General features: G+C 41.5%; 1 protein-coding gene and 1 long non-coding RNA gene across 6 annotated transcripts in view; both read left to right on the plus strand.

The window, feature by feature from the left end:
- NME7 (NME/NM23 family member 7) overlaps positions 1–21,804 on the plus strand; it is a 96,644-nt gene that overhangs the window by 63,064 nt on the left and 11,776 nt on the right. For all 5 annotated transcript variants that reach the window (XM_064520736.1, XM_064520720.1, XM_064520734.1 and 2 more), the window contains one exon: positions 16,506–16,613. In XM_064520736.1, coding sequence (XP_064376806.1) covers positions 16,506–16,613 — 108 coding nt within the window. The remainder of the gene's footprint in view (positions 1–16,505; positions 16,614–21,804) is intronic.
- On the plus strand, positions 5,231–15,912 carry LOC112990560 (uncharacterized). The gene is made up of 2 exons (XR_003261101.2): positions 5,231–5,498; positions 9,256–15,912. It is a non-coding gene; the product is annotated as an uncharacterized LOC112990560 (long non-coding RNA).

Below are 21,804 nucleotides of genomic sequence, written 5' to 3' on the forward strand. Positions count from 1 at the left end.
CAGAAAAAAGATGCTTCTTGTCATCTGTAAACCTCCCCCTTACCCCAGCCCCCAGTTTCCATGACCCTGTGATGTGCAATATGTAAGCTGTGGCATGTTGCAGAGAACTTTGCTTTTAGGAGTGTGGGAGGCAGTTCAATCCCCACAGAGACCAAAATTTACTTAGACCACAGTGGCACCACCCTGATTATCTTGAGTGCTCTCTCCAGAGATTTATTTGACTCTATTATCCTAACATCAACAGACCTTACTGAAGAGTAGGACTTAGTTGAAGCTGCACGTTCATATGCAAAACATGAGGGAGTTTTGATTCCAAATGGATTAGAGTGTAAGTAGACAAATGGTGACAGAAAGGAAGTACTATCCTCAGTTCACAAGTGGGAAAGAGCCTTAGAAATGAAATGGATTATCCAAGGTTGGTCAAGAATCCAGGCATGTCATCTAAATGGTCTCTGTCAAGGATGAAGAATGAACTCTCTTCTCTTCAGTTTTAGTGCAGCGTCATAACGATAAAGGCATGATTTTCTCTTTCAGAGCTCTCAACATCAATGCTTTTGTTGCCTTCCGCTAGCAGTACTGCATATGCTTTGCTTGGAGCTGCCTTTATAAACCACCTGGAAGCTGCATCCTGTCTTTGCTTGATTCTGAAGTGTGCTGGAAAATTGGGAATTTATGAGACTTAAATAGCTTGGAATACATCTGCGCTGAGCTTTCACACCTTCCTGTGCATAGAAGAATGACTTTGGGTAATCATACTTTTGGCTCCTAGGCTTGACATGTATTTAAAATGATGCAATAGTCAGCTGAAAGCTCATATCTGTGGTACCTGTCTCTTCCCGTAGTAACTGGGAGTCTGGTTTAGTGGAATTCAAGAAATGTTGTAAGGAATGCTCATGTAATCAGACTTCGATGATGAGAGTATTATTTGACAGGTGACAGGCTGAGGTGCCTAAGTCAGTGGTTTGCTTTTTGCTCAAGTGGTAGCTTTATGCTGCAGCTGATGCAGTCTGCAGATACCCATAAAATAAAATGCAGCACAAAGAACACAGCTGAGATCACTGTGGATGTGGAACATCATTTACAAAGGGCAATTTGCCGAATTATTTGGCTTCTTTGTCTGAAGAGAAAAGTACTCTAAGTGAGATCAAGAGCAAGAGGAAAGATATGTATCTGAGTGTTTTCAGAAAATGGGATGTATTCATGAAAATATATGCATTAGCAATAGAATATCAATGTTTAGCTCTTTCCAAATGTAAAGAAATGTATTTTTATTTATCTGACATGAAAAAGTTGAGTTTTTTTCAGTTAAGAGATAAAGCTCAGGAACGTGGAAGATGCTCATATATCAAGTTTAAAGGGGGGATATAATATTTGTATTTTAGGAAGAGAAGCTATGGTAGCTGAACAAGTTCAGTGACCCATTACACCTTTGGCAAAGAGGTAACTGCTCTAGAAAGCTAGGAAAAGGAATTAAAAGTTCATTAAAGCAGATTTATGCAGGACACAAACCTCTGGAGCTTTTGGTACACACTATCTCTTAGAAATGAAAGAGTTGCTTACTGCAGCCAGAGTTAAATAGAAAAGAGGATATGTTTCTTTTAAAGACATGGCACTATTTGGAGGGCTAGGGGTAAACACAGCACAGTGTGCCTTATCAGTAAAGCTGTTTTGCTGAAGCACAATAGGGAGAAAACAGAAAGCTTTTCCACAGTGAGTGTAGGATAAGGACATGGTCAGGGAAGAGAAATGCCAGGGGCTCCTGACAAGAGTGAAAAGGAATGGATGTCTGTTGTCCCACGTGGATCAGGAAGTGAAGGGCTAGCACAAAACCTGCAACTCTGAAGCAGGGGGATGGTGGCCAGGGAATCCTCTGACTGCTTGAGCTTGCTGGTATCGATGTTTCATTTAATTGATGTTTGTGTCTTTTTTGGCCTCTGGAGCAGTGAAGAGGCCTTGTGTTAATACTTAGACTTAAAAAGTCTAAAACCACAGCTTCTCTCTTTTAGCTTCTCTTGATGCAGCTTCTTAGTTGAAACAGCTGCTGGTAACATGTTGTCAGGAAATTGTTGAAGTGATTACTTAGTACTCATAAAACATTTGTAAAATGCTATAGAAATTAGCAATATTGCTTTTATTTTTGGTCTTACCTTTCTTTTAAACTATTCTTGTTTACAAACAAAAAGGTTGCTTATAGCATGTGATGCTGGGAGTCTACATCAGGTACATGGTCCTGAATGATTGATTGTATAGCTTTTAGTAGTCTTAAGAGCTTTTGGCTAGGATTGGCAGTTCACTAAAAGTGACACAAGTACCCTCTACTGTGAGATATTGCTAAAGCGATGGGACCTGCTGCAATATTCCTGCTTCCAGTGAGTTGAAAAGGGATTTCGTATATTTGTCTTAGATTCTAAGCTGCAATCTTTTTACATTGGAGATTTGCCATTTTAAGTGTAACAGTGTATTAACAGGTTTTTGTATTTTTTGCATTAATGACAAACAGCTGAAAGGGAGACTAGGTGGTTTAAAACAAATGGGTGAACTGAAAGAGCTGGAGTCTGCTCTAGTTCCATTCCTGACCTCACTGTGTGACCTTGGACGAAAGGTTCAATGCGTTTCTGCCTCAGTTATCACATCAGTTAAATGGAGATAATAGTGTGAGCTAAGCACTGTTGTTGCTGTGAAGATTTTTGTTTGTGTAGCCCTTCTGTGAATCTCTGGAACTGAAAGGAACTACATATGAGGCCAAAAAGTTCATGTTCAGTCTTAGAAATGCATTAGCAGCATAACATTTTTTTATTACATAATATGAAAAGTAGTTCAGGGGAATATATAAAGACCATTTGTGAGCTCCCAAGCATCTCGTATTCACTGTCTGATAACACCTTCATTGCTGTTTCAATGCAGATCCTCCCTGTAGCCTAGTGAGCCCTGATCAGACTGTTGACAGCAAAATGCATAATGTGCTTCAATGAGATTTATTAATCTGATTCTTTGATGAAGAAGAATTTCATGTCATCAATTACCTGCAGGTAGCCTGAATCATGTAATAATAACAAAAAATTTTCATTCAGCGCCAGACCATTATCAGCTAGAGTAGCAAACAGATCGATAACAGTTACGATGTCCTGCTTTCTAAGGCTTGCAATGGGAAAGACATGATTGAATTGCTTAGATGTTATTTAGGGTCAGTCATCTGATTCTGCCCTTTCAGTTTTTAATTTCCACATTAGTCTCTGCAGGCCTAATGAAAAAGTTGCACAGACAGTGCTGAGGCCTGTTAGCTGGGGAACACGATAATTTCTTTGGCTGGATAAGTGCCTGTGGAGAGATTTTTCCCTCTGATGCAGCCCCTTTTGCTGAGCTGGCCCTGCTGGTTTGCAAAGCCTGAAGTCTGGTTAGTTCAGGACTTCTCCTCCCTTAGTCTGTGTTACCCCTGTGTGTGTGGGCAGGGGGCTTATTAAGACTGTATCTAAAAGAGAGGAAGTGTTGTTAAAGGACTGCTGTACTCTAATGGTCCCCAGCCGTCATGAGACTATAACCATGAGTTGCCACCACTGCTGTTGACAGTCAGATATGTTGGTGTGTGGTTTGCAAAGCACTACAAAAAGTTTTACGGCATGTGGTCAGGGACAAGCCCCTATTGGCATGGATGCCAAACCCCACACCTGTGCTGGTGACTTACTTTCCCCAGTTTAGAGCAGCTGAAGTCTGCACTGGCTGTGCTGGGAACCAGACTGATACAAAAATGTCACTTTTGTTCTTCCTGTCAAAGCTGTATCTAGCCCTGGGAGCAGCTGCGAATCAACAATCCAACAATTAATTTTTCACAAGCATGAATTCAGTGTTCATAATACATTCTCCTAACATGTTCCTCCTGTTTCTGAATAGGTATTGCAAAGGCCTGCCAACCTCTCTGCATCCCCCAACTGCAGGGTGGCTTTATCAGCAAGAATGCACACTCTCGTTACAGTTTGGAGGTGACCTACCTGGAGCTCTGTTTCTTGCACACCAACTTCTCAAAGTCACCCTTTGCAGGAGACGTGAACTCCTTTGGTAGGAAGAGAGACTTCAACCTCCCTGAAATATGCCTTTGTGTGGAGATGGGAATCAAAATCACGGAGCTAGTAGTGGTGGTGGAGCCTTTTGTTTGCCAGGGCTGCTTTAAATGTGGCTTGTTTTTGCCTGCAGGTTTCTGTCACATGATGGCTGTTGAGCATCACATGGAACTGGAGTTTGCTTTGGTTCCTAACAGGAAGGGGCATACATGCTGAAAATCGCTGCTGTTAGTGGTGATTGGCAGTCTCCGTCAGGAGCCTAAACGCTGACAGAGCCCTTGAGGCCCTGCTCTAAATCCAGCATGACTGACTGAGGTGTGTTGGCAAGGTGGCAGATAGAGCAAAATTTGCATTTTCCACTTTTTGGCTGAAGCTGCAGGTCAGAGTGCTACATTTTCTGTGTAAATAAATCCTAGGTGGGAATTGGACTAGATCCAGCGGTCATAAGTTGTAGTCATTTGGTAAATCAGGTAATAACAGCCACTGTGTGATATCAGGCCCATTACCCCTGCCCCGGAGGGATGAGCCTGGAGGGCTCTGCTCCTTCCTGCTTCTGGAGGGAAGGTTCTGGAAGCTGTTAGGAGACTGAAAGCAGGGTACATTTGCGTCTTGGTGGTGGTTACTGGAATGCTTTTTCTTTCTCGGTTGCTAAGAGAGCCCATCTAGCCTATGTAAGGTTTTTGTAGTTTCCTTTGTTGCCAGTCTCTGCGATTTTTTAGTATCCCCTGGCGACAAAGGCCCTTCTCAACTGCAGTTTCGGGACATTTTTGTGAAGTTACCAGCATTTTATCGAAGCCCCCTACGCCCTCCTGGAAAGTAGCATCGACTCGGGAAGCTGTCCCAACAGGCAGAAACCTCACCGTTCCCGTCTGCTGTCCCCTCTTTCCCTTAGGACTGGCGCTTTCTGCCTTTTGGCTAGTCCTTCCCGGGCTCCTCGAGCCTGTTTCCAGACTGCCTCCCTGCCCTATTTTTTGCAATGGTAGGAAAGCCGAATATTACCCGGAGGCGGAAGAAAATCCCGGATGTGCCACGAGGCTCTAACAGCCCAAGAGGGCACAATCATCCTTGACTTGCTGCGCAGCCGCAGAGCCCTCTCATACTGCCCAGGAGGCAAAGCGTGCCGGGGTATCCGGAGGCACAGTCTCTAGGCCTTTCCCTGCAAAGCGTCTTAGGGCTAGCTGTTTTTATGTTTTATTTTTATTTAAAATTAGTTTACTTTATTTTTATTTTTGCTTAAAATATTTCTTTTTTTAAAGAAGTTCCTTTTCTTGGTTAAGAACCCTGGACCTTTCTGCTCTGCGGATCTGTGCAGGCGTTCAGCTGAATCTGAAATGACAAAGACTCATTTCATCTACGGGTACGTGTGAAAGAAGCCTCAAAGACTGGCTCAGGAACCACAGAGGCTCCCTTTGCGCTCAAGCCGAGTGTGTCCCAAAGCACTAGGTGGGTGTAATAAAAAATTACCTGTTATTTTAAGCTTTCTGTGATGAATACAGGTTTCTTACAAAATGCTGAGAATTACATAAATTTGTCTACTCAGCCTTCAGAAGGATTAACTTTCTTTGTGAGGCTTAGGTTTTTTTTGATTTTTATGACGTGGGCTTTGCTTCTAACTGTCCATCTGCAGATCTTATTTTACAAAAGTGAGGGCTTCCATGTCCCATGTGTATTCCATCTTCCCATTTAGGTTCTGTGCAGGCTTTGAGTATAGGCCATATTTCAGAGTGGTGTTACAGATTTAGTATCTAATATGGATGGATCATATTTTATGTAAAAGGTGACCACAAAAAAAAAGTTTTAAGAGTGCTTGTTTTGCCTAGCTTATTTTAGTATTTGCTTGCCTTCTTTTTTAAATAAAGCTTGCTAATGTGTTTCAAAATACTGTATCTTTTAAGTAGTCTAGACAAGGCTTTGGATGGATTAAGGAGAACGGATATGTTTATCACCACAGTAGAAAAAGAGGTAGGCTTTTAACATATCGGGTGATTGTGTGATTCCGGCCTGGTATAGACAAATACACAATGTAGTTTTACCACTGGTAGGCTGATGAAAGGTAGTCCACAGGGTTCTCTCTAGGGCTAGTTCTTCCCAGCCACACTGCCACACTGGCTTAAAATGCAATTTACCTTGCCTACAGGAGGGTTTTAACACTTGTTTTTTAAAAAACATATATAGTATATATATTTATATATTTTTTTTTTCCCTCCAGTGAAAATACAGTCTTTGTCAGTAAGGCACAGAGCTGGTCGTCAGGATTCCTAGGTTGTATTCTCCTCTGGGGATCACCGTCTGTAGGTGATCTTTTTTTTTCTTTTCTTCCTTCATTGGACTGCTTTACTGTGATTTCTACGTTAGCAGCTAAAGTGTTTGAGACTAGATTCATTAATGTGTTCAGTCCCTAAAAGCACAAGGCTTTTCCAGAACATGCTTAGTTTGGAGTTAATGTCTGTCGAGGCTGTTGTTTTCTTTGTTTCCCTTGTGTTCTGTTTAGTTATAGCAAGGAGCAAATCACTCCTTTACACTGGACAGTGATGTTTTTGAGTATCTAAAAGCTAATCCCTGAAAAGAAGCGTTTAAGCAAAAAATAAGGCTCCATATGACCGCAGTCCTTTCTTGGAGAAAGGCAGCAGTATTTTCAGAAGATGCTGATGGGAAATGTGGAGGTCACTTGGTCAGGGAAAGAAAATGATACTGTTACTGCATGAAACAATTCTTTTCTCCTCTCCAGTTTCCTGGCAAAGAATAGATATACCTCCTGGTCACAGTGGCCTTGTATTGCAGAATCTTTGATTTGAATAGATTCAAAGCGTGTCTATTTGCCTGATTCTGGCTTTTGTTGGCTACAAATAGTTTTGTCCTTCACTTACACTTTTTGTAACTTCTGGTTGGAACAGTAGTGCTGTCACGTAAACAGGAATGCTATCTCTAGAAAAAAAGTAAGAAAATAATAAGCTGGAACTTTGTCAAGCTGAAAGGGCTTTTTCCAAAGCTCTACAAGGCAGTTAGCAAGAGTCAGCACACAAAGGTGCTTGTTGAAAATGTTGCAAATGTGCAATAGAGCAAGTTATAATTGTGCAGAAAAAGGACAGTAGAGCACTTACTATTCCACATAACCGTGATGATGGTGTTGTCTTGAGTATCCTGAACTTGACTAGAGTTGTCCCAAAAGGTTTCATGTCTTTCATTTAGCAGTTTATGACTAGTCTATTCGTGGATGTACACAGCGTGTTTTTTTAACATCCCTTGTAATAAACAAGTGAAGAGGATGATCAGGCCTATGAAACTCTTATCCGAGAGGACTGCTTATTCAGAATCTGCTTGGTTAACAAATGAGTAGTAGAGGTGATCATAATCAAATAGAGAAGGAGCTGCAGATCACAGTGTTGTTACCCAAAGTACTCTTGGTGATAAATTAGTCTTTGAGTATACCAAAGAGGTTCCACTGTGGGGAACTAACCACTGCTGGAAGGAGCTCCATCAGTTTCTCAAGTGGGTTTGCTCTTACAGGGATCAGCTAGCTTTCTGAGTGGTATAGGTGGTATCCTTGCACTGTGCATTGCAGCAGAGTGTGGGTAGACTGAAGTCCCTTGGTGCACTACATGCCATTGTAGTAACACAAGAAATACGTGCTGTGGCCAGAGCACCTTGTAGTCTTTTTTGCTTAAGCTACATTGCCGAGGGCTTAGAATCGGGCAGAAACAAATACTATAGCCTGAGTCTTCCCTTCTATACCAGAACGAAGCAGGTGATGTTGTTTTGCTTTTTTTTGCTTTTCTGATGATGATGGGTATTTTAATTTTTTTGGTTTTGTTGTTGTTTTTTAATCCTCCCTTCTGTAATAGCTGACAGCCTTGAGAACAGCTGCAGTAAGAGATTTCAGTCTTTAGCACTGGTCTTACTGTCTCTGAACACCATTAACTAAACAAAGGAATTTTAAAAATGGAATGTAAAATGAGTGATTGAAATGCTGAGAAGCTGAATAATTTAGGGTGCTGCTTGCTGGTCTGCTTGGTTTAGGCTGACATTTTGTGTTTTACTGCAGGGCCACCTGAGCAGAATTTTTAGCAGCTTTCGCTTACAGTATGATGGACTGTATCGGAGCTGCACTTGGGACTTCTCATGTATCCCCCTTGTTAGAAGTTTTCCCTTTCTCTGCACCCTTTCTAGGGATCAAGGGAAGAAAATGACTTCAGGGTAGAAGAGGAGTGAGCACCAGTTCTTCTTCATGTTCCCAAGACAGCTCTCAAGTTCCCTGAGGCTGAGCTGATATGGGCTGGGTTTTGCAGCCTGTGGCTTACCAGCATTCAGCGTGCTAGTCACAAATTAAAGCAGCATTAAATCAGAGAGAGAGAATGGTTGAAGAAGTGGTGTAGGATTCAGAAGACTTGAGCTCAGTGCTAGACACTGGCTTATGCTCCTGGTGAATTTCCTATTCCCTTGTGCCCTTGAGAAATTACTTACTGTCTCTCTGTCCTAGTTTTCTACCCTGAAATATGGGATCAATTCTGCTCCTGTTTTCTGTTCTTGGTGTCTGTTCAGATGGTAAGTTCTTCAGGCCAGGAACCATCTTTTAGTATGCACAGGGACACTAACTAGTTCAACTAGTCGTGAACACAGCAGGAGGTTTAAAAAACAGGTATAGCACAAATAATGAATCATTTTTTCCCTAAGAAGAGGGCTATTCACAGCAGTAGGGGAAGAGATGGCAGCACTGCTGCCTCCAAGGAAAAGCTTGCTGTTGCATAGAAGAGGCTTCAGGGCACAGTGTAGAAGGGAAAGCTCGCTCTCTCCTGACAAGCCACGATGAGAAGAATCTCTGGGGTTTGCAGCAGACTTGTGAGTTTTGCCTTTCAGTCCGTCTGTGTGTTCTATTTAAGCGGATGGTCCAAAGTTGGTTCGGTTAGGGAAAACTTTTTGAATTTTGAAGCAATTTTTTCTGCTTTGCAAAGTGTGAAGCTCAGATATCTGGACTGCTTTTGCAAATGTAAAATTTTGTCTCTAAAATATCTAAGGAAAAGAAAAATTTATAGTTGTTCTTGTGGAAGAAAATTCAGCCAAGATATCTTCAGACTAAAAATAACGTCTTGCAACTCTGTAATGACTTTCACTGGAGGCTCTCCAAATATTTTGTTAACATGAATTAATGAAATCCCAAAATATCCCTTGCAGTCTAGTATTTTTTTTTATCGTTGTTTAACAGGTGAATAAGTAAATGAGTGAAATTCTGGACCCACTGAAGGCAGTTGAAAAGCATCAGTAGGATGAATACTTCACCTTTAAAGATTTAGGTAAAGCAACTGATAGTCAAGTCACTTACACTGTTTTTTTCAGATGCGTTGTGGGGTTAATTGCTTGTTGTTGCTAAATGCTTCCTTTTCTAACTTGTCAAGTAATTTAAATATCCTTTATTTCACCCAGATAATTCCACATGATAGCTAGTTATTTTATCTCTGTCTCTGTTTTTTGACCAACTGACACTTGGTGTGTCAGCTGTCTTCAAAACTTCACTGTCAGATCTAGTTCATGCTTGACTCAAAATTACACCTGCTTACTCTTGCCTAAATTTGGCCCATTGGTTATGGCAGAAGTGTACACATACACAACAGTAAACAATTTTCTGTTATCATTAGCATTGCTTAAGCATAAACCAGAAGCGCCAAGACAAATAAAAATGCTATCTCAGGCTGGCAAATGTTCCATATCTCCTGCCCACAGAGCACAGTCTGTGGAGAGTTGGTGATGTCAAAACTGCAGCACCCTTGGGCTGCCAGATAGAAGATTGGTAGAGAGCAAGTGGGAGTGAAACAGAGAGAATGAAAGTGCCTCAGGGGATAGAGGATGAGAAGAAGTAGATGATATAACAACTTCTAGAGACTTGCGAGCTTCAGAAGAAGCTGCTAACACTGTATAGAACAGTGTACAGTATAGAACATAAGTGTACATGCATTAACAAAACTTCCGAATGATACAGGGTTGCACACCGGTGGTTCAGAGGTAGGGTGACTTTACAAAAAGAGAAGGGCAGATGCAGTTTTTTTTAATCAGGCCAGAGTAGGCTTTTGTAACAAACTAGTTTGATGACTGGCTGCTGCTGCCGCAAAAAACAGTTTGATTTTGGAAGGAGATGAGTTTCTGATGCACTTTTTACAGCCTTGCAATTGAAAACTTGTCTGTTATTGCCTGGGTCTGATTGTTTAATTTGCTGAACAAACCTTTACATTCACATTATTTCAAGTACCTAACTATGTTCACATAGACTTAGTTCAGTTAAAGATAGGAGAAACTTGTGAAGACACCCAGCAAGTGATTGGGGGCATAAACATTTTATCATGAATCAGCAGAAGACAAGCTGAAGATAAAATGCAGTGCTCAAGGGGCAGAAGACTATGCTAAATATTATGAAGAATATCAGTATAACCTTTCCAGGTTCTTGAGGATCTTTGTATCAGTTTCTTTTGTGATAAGGATTAAAAGGCGAGTGGTATTTAGTATTCGTGTGTATATGTGTGTTAGGAAGGGGGTTGTTTTGTGTGTGAGGTTTTTTTCAATACACAGAAAGTACAAAGACTTTCTGATAACATTGGCTCCCTTGGAAGTGGGTGTGAGACCTTTAATATTGCTTCTGTATATGTACATGGCTTTGCTGCTGCTCATGTGGAATGCAGGTAAGAGAAAATGTGTCACTCTGTCAACAAGAGACTTCTGTTCTGGATCGCTTTGTAAAATGAAAGATGAAGGAAACCATTTCCATGCTCTGATTCTGCTTTAACAATGGCCTTGTTTTGTATTTGAGACTGTGTGAAGTATTTGTTGACAATCAGGCGTCAGGTTTTAGGGCAAAATGTGTTCTTACCTAGTTAAAGACTACAGGAGCCGCAGCCCCACCGTATGTAGATTTTTCTCTCAGTAATGCAGACAGAAGGCTTAGCACTGCATTTGCTGAAGGTTAAATGGACCTCAGATGGATGCAGGAGTGGAAAATTGTCGGGTTCTTCTGCCACAGCTGATGTGAATGTAAGGTGGTTCACGGCGTGACACTGGGGAACATAAGTCAGGCTTGAGGTAACTATAGGCGGAGTGCACACATAAAAATTGCTTGGCTTGAGTTTAGAAGAAACAGGGGTGGATATGAGCTGCAAAAAAGGCAAAGCAAGCTGAGGCAAATTAACCCCTGTGGTATCATGGACAATGTCATCTGTGACCACAGATTTGATTTGGTCAGTTTAGCCTTTGTCTTAGGATGGGAACTTCTGTGAACGATATAGCAGACCGATCTACTGAAGTTGTCCCCACAGTAACAATAATTTCGAGGTGTTTCTTAGCTTGAATAAGCATTACAGGCAACACTTGTATTGCATCTCACATGACAGAGGCTATGCTACTTTCATCATTTAACCTCTTGCTGATGGTGGCTTGTACAGGAATGGATTCTTTGTGCAGCTCCCTGCTGCAACCTGCAGTGTGTGACACAACTGGTGCTAAAATCCCTGTGACTAAAAGCCGGTCGAAGGGCTGCGGTGATGGGAAGAGGAGAGAGGTACTTACCCCACCTACCTTACGTACCTGTTGGACTACAAAAGAGTCTTTTTCTGAAAGGGCTTATCTCGCTCCGCTCGCTACAGAGAGAGCTTAGGCACCTGGCTTAAAAGGTGGTCAGCTTTCAGATGGCTGAAGTTCGGCCAGACAAATTCCACTATGAGTGGTGGCATTTATTTTGTTTGTTCACAGTTAACGTGTGTTCTGTTCCCTTGAAAAGGGTGTTGCTGGTCTGCAAAAGGAGGAAGGCGCTTGCTTGCCTGGTTCTGGCTGCTGCCTTCTGAATCAGTTGGCACCCTTGAGGGGGAAGAGAGACCATGTCTTTCATGAGAGCAGCTGGGCTTGGAGAGCTGGAGAGGGAAGAAGCTTCATGAGTGCAGGGTGGGGAAGGCAGAGGGGAAGAGACAAAGTCAATATAAAACTTTCAGCAAGGGTAACGAATGATGGGTGCTGAGAAGAGCAGGGAGTGAACACACATTCAGGCCTCAGATGGTGAAGGAAAACAAGATTTTTTTCCTGGGGCTTAGAGGGGACTGTTCAGAGTTTGTCGTAGTCTATTATATGCAGCCCTTTATATTCTGTCTGAATATAAGAAAAAAACTTTTTACTTTGGGGGTGACTGAGCACTGGAAGAGGTTGCCCAGAGAGGTTGTGGAGTTTCCATCCTTGGGGCAACTTGCTCTAGGTAACCCTGGTTGATCAGAGGTTTTGGACTACATGTCTCCGGAGGTCTCTTCCAACCTCAGCTATTCTGTGATTCTGAAAAAGTCCTCAAAATGCTGCTGGCATGAGAGCAAACCTAAGAGAAACAACCTGCCTTGGGAGTGCACCATGAGTAGAGGAGTTTGATCACAAACCTGTTTATTTTTATTTTGCTTTCCTCAAGAGAACTAGTAACATATTTTAAAGGTTCTCTCGTTCTAGTTAATGTTCAGATAGAACACAGTTTTACACTGTAAAAGCTCCTGTGTGTATTTTTGGTCAATTTGGAGTTTGTTATGCCATTTCTCACTGGAGCAAGAGGGAATGGTTGCTGCACAGAGTCAATGGTTGCCTCTTTGGCTTTTCTTTCGATGCCATCTAAGCAACAACAAAGTACACACACATATTTAAGAACAGTAATACATCTGTCTTTCTAGATACTCAATCAAATATTCAAGGCAGAGACTTTAGAAAACATCTGGCCAGATTTACTTGAAATCTGCAGTTTTGGCTGAAATACGAGTTACTGTTCTTTGTAATTTTCTGTCCAGCCCATGAAATATCAGCTGTTTTAAGGAAAAGTGGTTAACAGCTTTTCTTATGAAGCAGGTTTATGATTTTTCTATCTGATTTTGACATATGACTCTGCTGAAAGTAACGGGGACATTTTTGTTTACCTTTGTTCTTGTAGAAATAGAAAGATTTTAGATTGTGCGAAGTATTTTATAGAGGCAGTATTACACAGTGAACTGTTACAGAGTGGAGAGAAACATGAAATATATGGATCTGAAGCTTGTGTAGGCCAAAATTCTTCAAAGGGCTAGCTGTAGATCAAAGCCCAGCCTGTAATGTGTGATCAAATAGTCTGCTGAATGAGACCAAAGAGGAGGAAGCCTTTTGGTTCAGCAGCCCTGGTTTGATTTGCCCCAGAGATGTGCTCTTCATATGAGACAGGAGTTTGTGGCATCCTCACTTGCATATGGGCATGTAGTTCCTGCACACACATGCTCTTCTCCTCTCATACATCTGGTAGAGCTCTAGCTGCTCTTAATTCATCCTTCCTCACACCTTGCATTTGGCTTCTCTCAAAAAGTTATTGAAAACTATAGATGCAAAAAAAGGCTCCTGAAACTAGGCTCAGCAGAAAACTTAAACAAACAAACAAACAAACAAACAAACAAAAGCACCTTGATATGTTTACATCTCTTTGTTGTTGTAGTAGAGGCCCTATAAATAAAACATTCAGGAAGTGTCCTGTTAATGGAGCAGAGGAATGTATTTTAAGATGTGCTGTGTTCTGTAGGGATCTCCCTTCCCCTTCCCTGAAATATTCCCAAGACTTCCAACCATATATATACATACACAACTATATACGGTCCATACATCTCTTTGTATGTTCTTCCTTCTACACAGGTGCCTTGTTCCCTGCCTAGGCTTCCTCAGTGGTGTAATAAGAAAGAAAAGGAATAGGAAAACTTTAGAATTGATGATTCTGTGTCCTTTTAAGGCTGCATGAATATAAGCAGAGACCGCCTTCTCTCTTGTCCTGTTTATTCACTGATGGCAGGAGAGGTTTATTTAGATTCTTATTTGGCAGGTGCTAACCAAATAAAGTGTTGCAGAAGCTACTACCTTCATGTACTTCTGATCTAATCCAAGTCCAGGCAGAAGAGAATCAATTTATTTTTGTGCAAGATAAGTGATGAGTTTCAGGAGTGCAGGCGAACGTGTAGCAACTTGTGTGAAGAAAAAAAAATGTGGGGGAGAACAGGAGATCAAAATAGGAGCTTTCGCCAATGTTAGAAGAAGAAGAAAAATGAGGAAGAAAAAAGTTTTGAAATCAGAGCTTAGGGCAGATGACAAAACAGGAAGCCATAGCTGCTCTTACAGAAGGAGAGAGAAAAAAAAGAGGATTTGATGAGGAAGATGGGTCAAGGGAAAATTTGGGAAAGATTCATAAGCCATATTTTGTTACCTGTGGGAGAAAGGAACAGTTTCAGCAACGGTGTTTGATGGATGGGAGATAAACACAATATGAAACACCAAGCTTCACCCTTTGAGATCTGAGTTTGTTTTTGCTAAAGTACTAGCAAAGGTTCTGTAGCCACAAGATTTTTTTCTAGTATGTCTAAACTGTCCTTAAAAGAATTGAAAGCCTAATGCTATTGCCAGCTTCCTGGCAGCTAATTGTTACTGGAATCAACAGTTGTTTCAAGCAAAGACTTAAGTGTCAAACAGCCATAGCTAACTGGTGTGTGACTTTTTTTTCCCCAGCAGGCTTTCTTCTTGCCAGCCTTCAATGAAGACCATGTAGAGGTTTTCCTGTGCTGGAACTTTCTTTCTTTCTTCCTTTCTACCTCTTGAACTTTCCTCTGAAGTGAAAGTTGGTTGATGTAGAGAGTATCTTTTTCAAATGTCCCTGGAATCCATATCTGAAAAGCCTGTGTAACCTGTGACATACGCAGAGTAAGAATGGGAAACCGAAACTTCTCAAAGCATGGTTTGAGTTAGACAAACTCCAACCATTAAAGCAGTTTAATTGCCTTTCAAGTGGGTATTAGGTAATAGATCACCATACTTACTAATTGTTATTAAGGGAAAAAAATCCAGGACTCTGTGGAAATAGGGCTTGCTGGGCTGAGAGAAGACCTTGCCCTTAAAATCAAATTGTCTTAGTTTAGAAATGAGACATGACAAGTGGATGAAGCTGGAGAGTGGCTCAAGGGTATCGTCAGATAACCTCTTGTGAGGTTCTTTTGTACTGGATTAAGACTTCCATTGCCATGCCAGGGGGAAAGCATGCATCATGCAAGTGGTTCTCAGGTGTACCTGTGCAAAGTTGCCCGGCTCAGCCAAAAGCCACTGCTGGCTGAAGTTGCTTTGAACCGGACTGACACTGAAAGTTAAGAAGTGCTTGAACAATCCAGTTTGGTCACTTGGCCGTGGGGGCAGTACCCTCTAGCTGTGACACTGAAACAAGCATCTGGGAGTGGCACAGTGAAACTGCAATGGCTGCTTCAGAAGTGATTATACCCTAGTGTATATGTGTCTTTTCAGAGACCTCCTGATGTAGACTCTGTTGGTAAGGAAGAGTACTTTTGTTCAGTAGCTGCAATCTGAGCTTGTCACCAGTCTGTGCCCTCTCAGCTAGTGTTGCTCAGTATGCACTCGCAAAAGGAGAGAGAATGTCAATGGGTTTTAAGGAGGAAAAAACGGGCTAATGGCATCTCCACTTCATTTTAAGAGTAGGCATATCTTGCATGAGGTTGACTTGAAAGAAAGCTCCAGGGTGTTAGAAGGAGAGGTCAACAAGGTGTAACATGGTTGGCGTAGGAAAAAAGGACAGAAGGCAACGCTGCAAGGTGAGACTGCAGAGAGGTACGGCGGGATTGCATTACATCCCAAAGAAAAGAGCATAGTGGAGGGGAGAGCCAATCAAGGCAGCCCTCTGAGATAGAAGATGGGAGATTTGCCATGGAAAAGAGGTAGGAGTGAAGGTTGTCTCAGAATCTGAATGGTATGTGGTGTAATAATATAAAACGTACTGTGAGAGGCCAAGAAGTTTGGCCCCATAGATGAAGAGGGTTGAAATTTCATCTTCAAAGAACAGGACAAGATGTAGAGTCTGAATGTGCTAATCTTCAGGGGGGATCAAACCAAGGATGACACATTTATTTAGCTGAGGAAGATGCTGGCACTAGTCACAGTGTCAGAGAGCACAGCAGAGAGGAAGACTGAGAGATTGTTCAGTAGTTTGATTTTGGTTTCATGTATTGAGTTTTGAGACAAACAGTCAGTCCCTTTGGTTTAAGGGGAAGGCACTCTACCAAGGTGGCACACGTACGTCTTCTTACTACTGACTGGTGCACTCTGTGCTTGAGAGCTGCAAACTTGCTAACAGAAGCTACCTGTGTTAACACCAATGTCAGGAAGGTATAAAATGGATGACCTTCAGTTCCACCCAGCGTGGCTTGATTGCCCCAGTTTCAAGCAGACAGTTTTCACAGTTTGGATTCTGGCTTTTCAGCAGTCGTGCGTACATATAGTGCAATCTGGAATTTCCCTTTTGATTTTCATTCATTCGTTTCATTCATGTGTACCATACATATATTAATGTCACAATCAGGTCTTTATTTGTGAGATTCTGTTGCATCCATGATATAAGGGAACAATGTGGTCCCCAAGGTCTTTTGATCTCTTTGTGTTCAATAGGAAATAGCCCGTCATCTCCGACCTGGAACTCTGCGTGCTGTCTTTGGGAAGAACAAGATTCAGAATGCTGTCCACTGCACAGACCTACCCGAAGATGGTCTTTTGGAGGTAAGACCTTGTAAATAAATGTATGCTTTTGTATCACAAGCAGCTTTAAAATGAAAATCTGTACTTCACACCATTTTAAGTTGTTTAAATGCTTTACGTGTGGAGTAGCCAGTGGAAACCAGTGATGAACTAGAAACAAAAGCAGAGAGATTATAAAGAGCAGTTGACCTCATTATCTGGGTAAGTCAAAGGCAGAATTCTGATACTGTAAAAAATTCATCCATGCACTTTCTTTGAAACAATATAGTACAGTAGAGTATTTAATGAAATGAAAGCTAAGAAGCTTATCACTGGCCAAATGTATACTGGGGACCGGATGCCAGTGCCTAACAGTACTCCTGCAGGGACTCCAGCTGAGCCTTTTCTTGGATGACCACCATGGCTCCTGATCTAGGCTGTCTCCACAGAAAGCTTGTGTTAGGTCTGGGAATATTACAGGCACTAGGGATTCAAACCCTGCAGTTAAAGACCAGTTTTCCTTGTAAGGGTCATAGTTATGACCATCAGTAGATATTTCCTGTGTTTTATATTGACTTACTAATTGTTATCTGATTTTGGCTTTGTATTTTTTCATTAAAGTCCAATAAAATGGGAAATGATTAAATTAAGGGAGTTTATAAAGACAGAAGTACTCACTGTGAAAGCCAGAACAAGCTCACTTGCTTAATCTCATGCCCGAGAGCTAAAGTCTGTACGAGGGGGTAAAATGGCATGCCAGCGTATCTTGGATAGATACCTGTGTTAATGAAGATGATTTTTCCAATGCAAGCAAAACTTCTGTCTACACGTATTTCGTGAGTGTTTTGCTGTCAGACTGTAGCAGAATGGTGGAGAAGCAGGAGTTTTCCTAGGCTGTGTGTATCTTATACTGCCAAATTGTGTTTTTGTTGAGGGGAGAGGAGGAGCTAACTGTTATCGTCATCTCCCTTTGCGAAGTAAAATTAGATCTGTAGGTTAAAGTACCATTTGCCAGGAAATTGCGTCTAGCTTAAAGAATAGAATACTGGAATTTAACACTGAGAATTACAGCCAATATCAACAAAGTTACAACTTTCAGACCATTTCCAAGTTCTGATTGAAAGTTGACAATTTTTAGTTGCTGCCCATAAAGGCTGGATTTAAGCCAGCAAGTAGCTGCTTGTAACCATACACATAAAATAACTCACCACAGCTTTTAGATGACAGCAGAAAAAAGGCATAAACCCCAAGGAAAAAGAAAAAGTCCCACAGAGCATTTCAGTATTTCAGCACAATTGTGCACTTCTCGTATCCAGTGGTACGGTGTATATCCTTTATGCTGCCTGGTGGTGCAAAGCAGCTATACCCCCTTTAATTGGTTGTTTAAATTGAGTTTACAGTTACTGTGAGTGAGGTGAGTGGGACAAAGCAGTTGAATTGCTTCTCCAAAATAAATATTAAGGCTGGAGTTTTTTCCCAACATCTCTATTACATGAGTTCATGTCCTGTGAATCCCACAGCTGATTCACAAGCGTACTTCTTGGTTGTGTTCTACTATTACTTTGAGTACGCACTTTGCTGTTCCCACGGCAGACTGATCTTTTTAAGTCTTTTTTTTTTTTTTTAATCTAAATTGCTTCTACCATAGGCAGAATTGTTACACAGAATGTGACTTTTCATCTGTCTGTTGTTTCTCCTGTAACAGTCCAGGCTAAACCAGCAGTTGTAAAGGGTATCAGTTGTTTAATGGGTGTAGTAAAGCAGTGAGTGTTTTGTTCTGATTGTTTGGCAAGTGAGCGTCATCATGTAAACTATAGAAGCCTTTTTACTGCTAGAACATATGCACTTCTTAGAGTTTCTTTAGATCTGTGTTTTGTAAGAAATGTAGTTACCTGAAAACTCGGGTAAGCAAAATAAGAAAGAACTTCTGAATTCGCTCAAGTGCAAGAGCTTGTTGCAACTGATGAAATAGAAATGATGTAGTGTGTGCAGAGACCATCCCTGGGAAAGACTTTTTCCTCCATAAGCTTTTCTGTGAGAGCAGCTCTGACCAGTGGCAAAGGTCTCATTTGCTGGGAAGCAAAAAGCAGACCCTCTCCCCCCTCCCCAGTAATTGCCTCTGTGCTGTACATGCTGGGCTAGAGTAGAGTGTGTGCTTTGTGAGGCCACCAAAGAAGGAAACTTTAGCCAAAGGCATTGAGCCAGACTACCAGTTTTAGGAAATACGCCCTTCAGTGAATTGTAGTGAGTGTTTTCATTCTTTAATGGATAACTGAGTATTTTAATACACTGAGTTTAAGAGAGCAGTTATTCTCTGCTTCAGAGGAGGTGAATTCAGAGTTAGATAAGATGCTTTTCACTGAGGAGAAAGGCCTTGGCAGACCTATGGTGGCCCCACATCGACAGGTAGCAGTGGAACTTGCTTCTTTCAGTACGGAGTTAGCACCATATTTTTATGTCCATGTTCTGGTAGGAGATGATGTTGTTGCTAAAATACAGCTGTTCCTATAAAAGCTTTATAGTATTATTGTAGGACAGTTGAGTCTGGAGGAGTCTGGAGTAAATGCATCCCTGCTATATCTTCATTGACTGAAATTTCAGAGAGAAATTTAGTCTGCTAGGTTTACCTGGCAAAGATGAGCAATCCCTTTTAAGTCCTCAAAGAAAAGGAATTCATGCCTAGCAGTTGCTCTCCTTTCTTCAGGTGGTATTGTTTTTTGTACATTGTTAATATTCTGTCACAGGTATCACCCAGCATAGCTCCAGAAACCAGCCTAAATGCAAATTCTTGCACACATTTTTGCCAATGTAAAAGGTACAGTTTGGCAATCAGAATTCAGGCACAAGAGCGTGGAATTTGAGTTTCATTTCTAACTCTGGTGCTGATTTTGTGTGAGTTTGGCCAAGCCACTTTTCAAAATTTAACATGAAAGTGTTTGGCTCTGAAATTCTGTTTGAGCATGTGCTGGTTTGTATTTCCCTTCCTCAGGATGAAGTACTAAATGCAACTAATTTTAGAAAACAGTGCAGAATCATTGTTACAAATAATGGCATGAAATTCTTAACACTTTTTTTCCTTTTCACTTCCCACTACATATACCTTGTATATTTTAATTTTTGCTGCCAGGGAAATAGTTTAATTACTGTTCTGAATTCTGCCACGTTCCGCATTCCCCTAAAGCGAGTAAGCTTTCTTGGAGAGTGTCTGCTGTGGTGCAAACTTTCTGAAACCCTTGGTGAGCTGAAGAGGTGGGCGTCAGCCAACTACTTCTGCCCCCAAAGCGGGCAGAGCCAGTCTGATACACAGTGAATATGTTTGCTGTCTTTGGTTCAGAGCTCCTGTACAACCTTGACCATGTTTTATGGCTGAATCATCCTTTTCCAGGGATTCCCATTTCCAGTGCAGCCTTTCCTTACAAGCCTAAGGGCTGCTAAGTGCACCTTCCAGGATCTCTGAGCTTGAATTTAGCCCCATGGGTTTGTACAAAGAAAGCCTTAATTGTGTCTGTTGGCCTCGTGTAGAATATTGATATTAGTAATTCTGAAGGAGCTTATCACAAGTTCTGTCACAACCCTGACTCCCTTATGGTACATGTTCTCCGTGCACACCTGCAGGGCCAGCAGTGCCCTAAAGATCTTGCAGACAAGATGGTCAAAGGGACTATTACATTTGCTATTTTGTGGATGGGAAGCTGAATAGGTTGGTCTGTGGGCTAATTCTTCTTGTGACTTTGGATCTTCCAGAACCAATGGAGAAGGAAAGGGGAGGTATTTGGTTAACCTAGTGTCCTATCGTGGATCTTACATGTGCAGTATTTATTAAAGCACAGTAGAGGAGTGTTCGTGTTTAGAAGGGTGCTTTTCTGAGAACTCGGTTAAGTTAGGTATTGTTAATGCCAGGAGCTGTGTACTTTAAGATCTCTGTGCCCTTCTCTCTGCAGTTTCCATCACCCACCGTTTAAGATCTAACCAAAAGGAATTTGAAAAGTGCTTATAAGGGCAGCTGCTGTCTGATTGTCCATTAATGGAGCAATGTCCTTGACTTCTTAAAGGATTCAAGAGATAGGTAATAAAGGGCTGGATCAGATGCTCCCTGAAGTTAATAGCCAAACTGCAAGTGACTTGAGTGGTTCAGACTTAGTTGAAGATCACTAGGAAGGGGAAGGTTGTGACCTTACTCCCACAAATCATGACCAAGGAGTACTTGGGGGAAGGAGAGAGAACAACACTGACTCAGGAAGCTCAGGTGCTAAGCAAGTAAGGGCCAGCTTACACACCTAGTTTTAGAATAGTAAGTTTCATCAATGCAGTACAGTAATTTTTCAGTGTTTTCTGTTGGTTCTGTCTTCCATGGACCTGGAAAAAAAAGTTCACTTTTAATTTAAAAAGAAATATCACTGGCACTTGCTCCCACCAGTTTGACCCTGAACTCTTGTCTTTATACTACAAACTACTTCACATTTTAGGTAGTGACTAAAGCATATCAGAGTTAATGAATAACTCGCTTTGGCTCAAGAGACAAGAGGTGAGATGCAATTAAGTCTAAAATGCCACTGGCCAGATAGAAAAATCAGATGTAAAACTGTAACTGCTTCTTTTATTTCTAGTTTAATGATATGGGAGAAGGGAGAATATTACCCTGAAACCTCTTGGATGAGCTCTCTGACTTACTGGATCAGACACTTCATAGACTTGCGTGTCCTCATATCCATGTAAAATGTATGTTTACAAGTGACAACGTATAGAGATGAATGGCTTAGAATAGTCTGTTTTCTCAGCTTTGTCATCAGTTTCTCATTTGAATGGGAAAAGGAGAAAAAGGAGCAGGTAGAGAAGGGATCATGAGAAAGATGAAGTATTTATGAGATGGTGGAGTTTCACAAGTGAAAGCTAAATCAGCTAATTCTGACCAACCAGTGTCACTGCCTGGGACCTTCATTCAGAGGTTTGCATTTGTCTCCCATATCCAAAGTATGTGTCATTCTACCTCTTGCCAGATTTTTTTCTGTTTTATGTAAAGCAAGTGCTATTTGGACCAACCAAGTGGTTACAGCACTCACCTGGGTTCACATCCCTTCTGAGTCAGGTAGAGCAAAGATTGCAACATGCATGTTTTATATGCCAAATGAGTGCTCTATTTAACAACCTCATGACAGTTTTGAGTCTGTGTCTTTCATGTACACACAGCGAAAGACAAATCTGTCTCTCAGCTCACTATCCTGGACCTGAGGAT

Source organism: Dromaius novaehollandiae, chromosome 1, assembly GCF_036370855.1.
Source record: "Dromaius novaehollandiae isolate bDroNov1 chromosome 1, bDroNov1.hap1, whole genome shotgun sequence".
Taxonomy (NCBI): Eukaryota; Metazoa; Chordata; class Aves; order Casuariiformes; family Dromaiidae; genus Dromaius; species Dromaius novaehollandiae.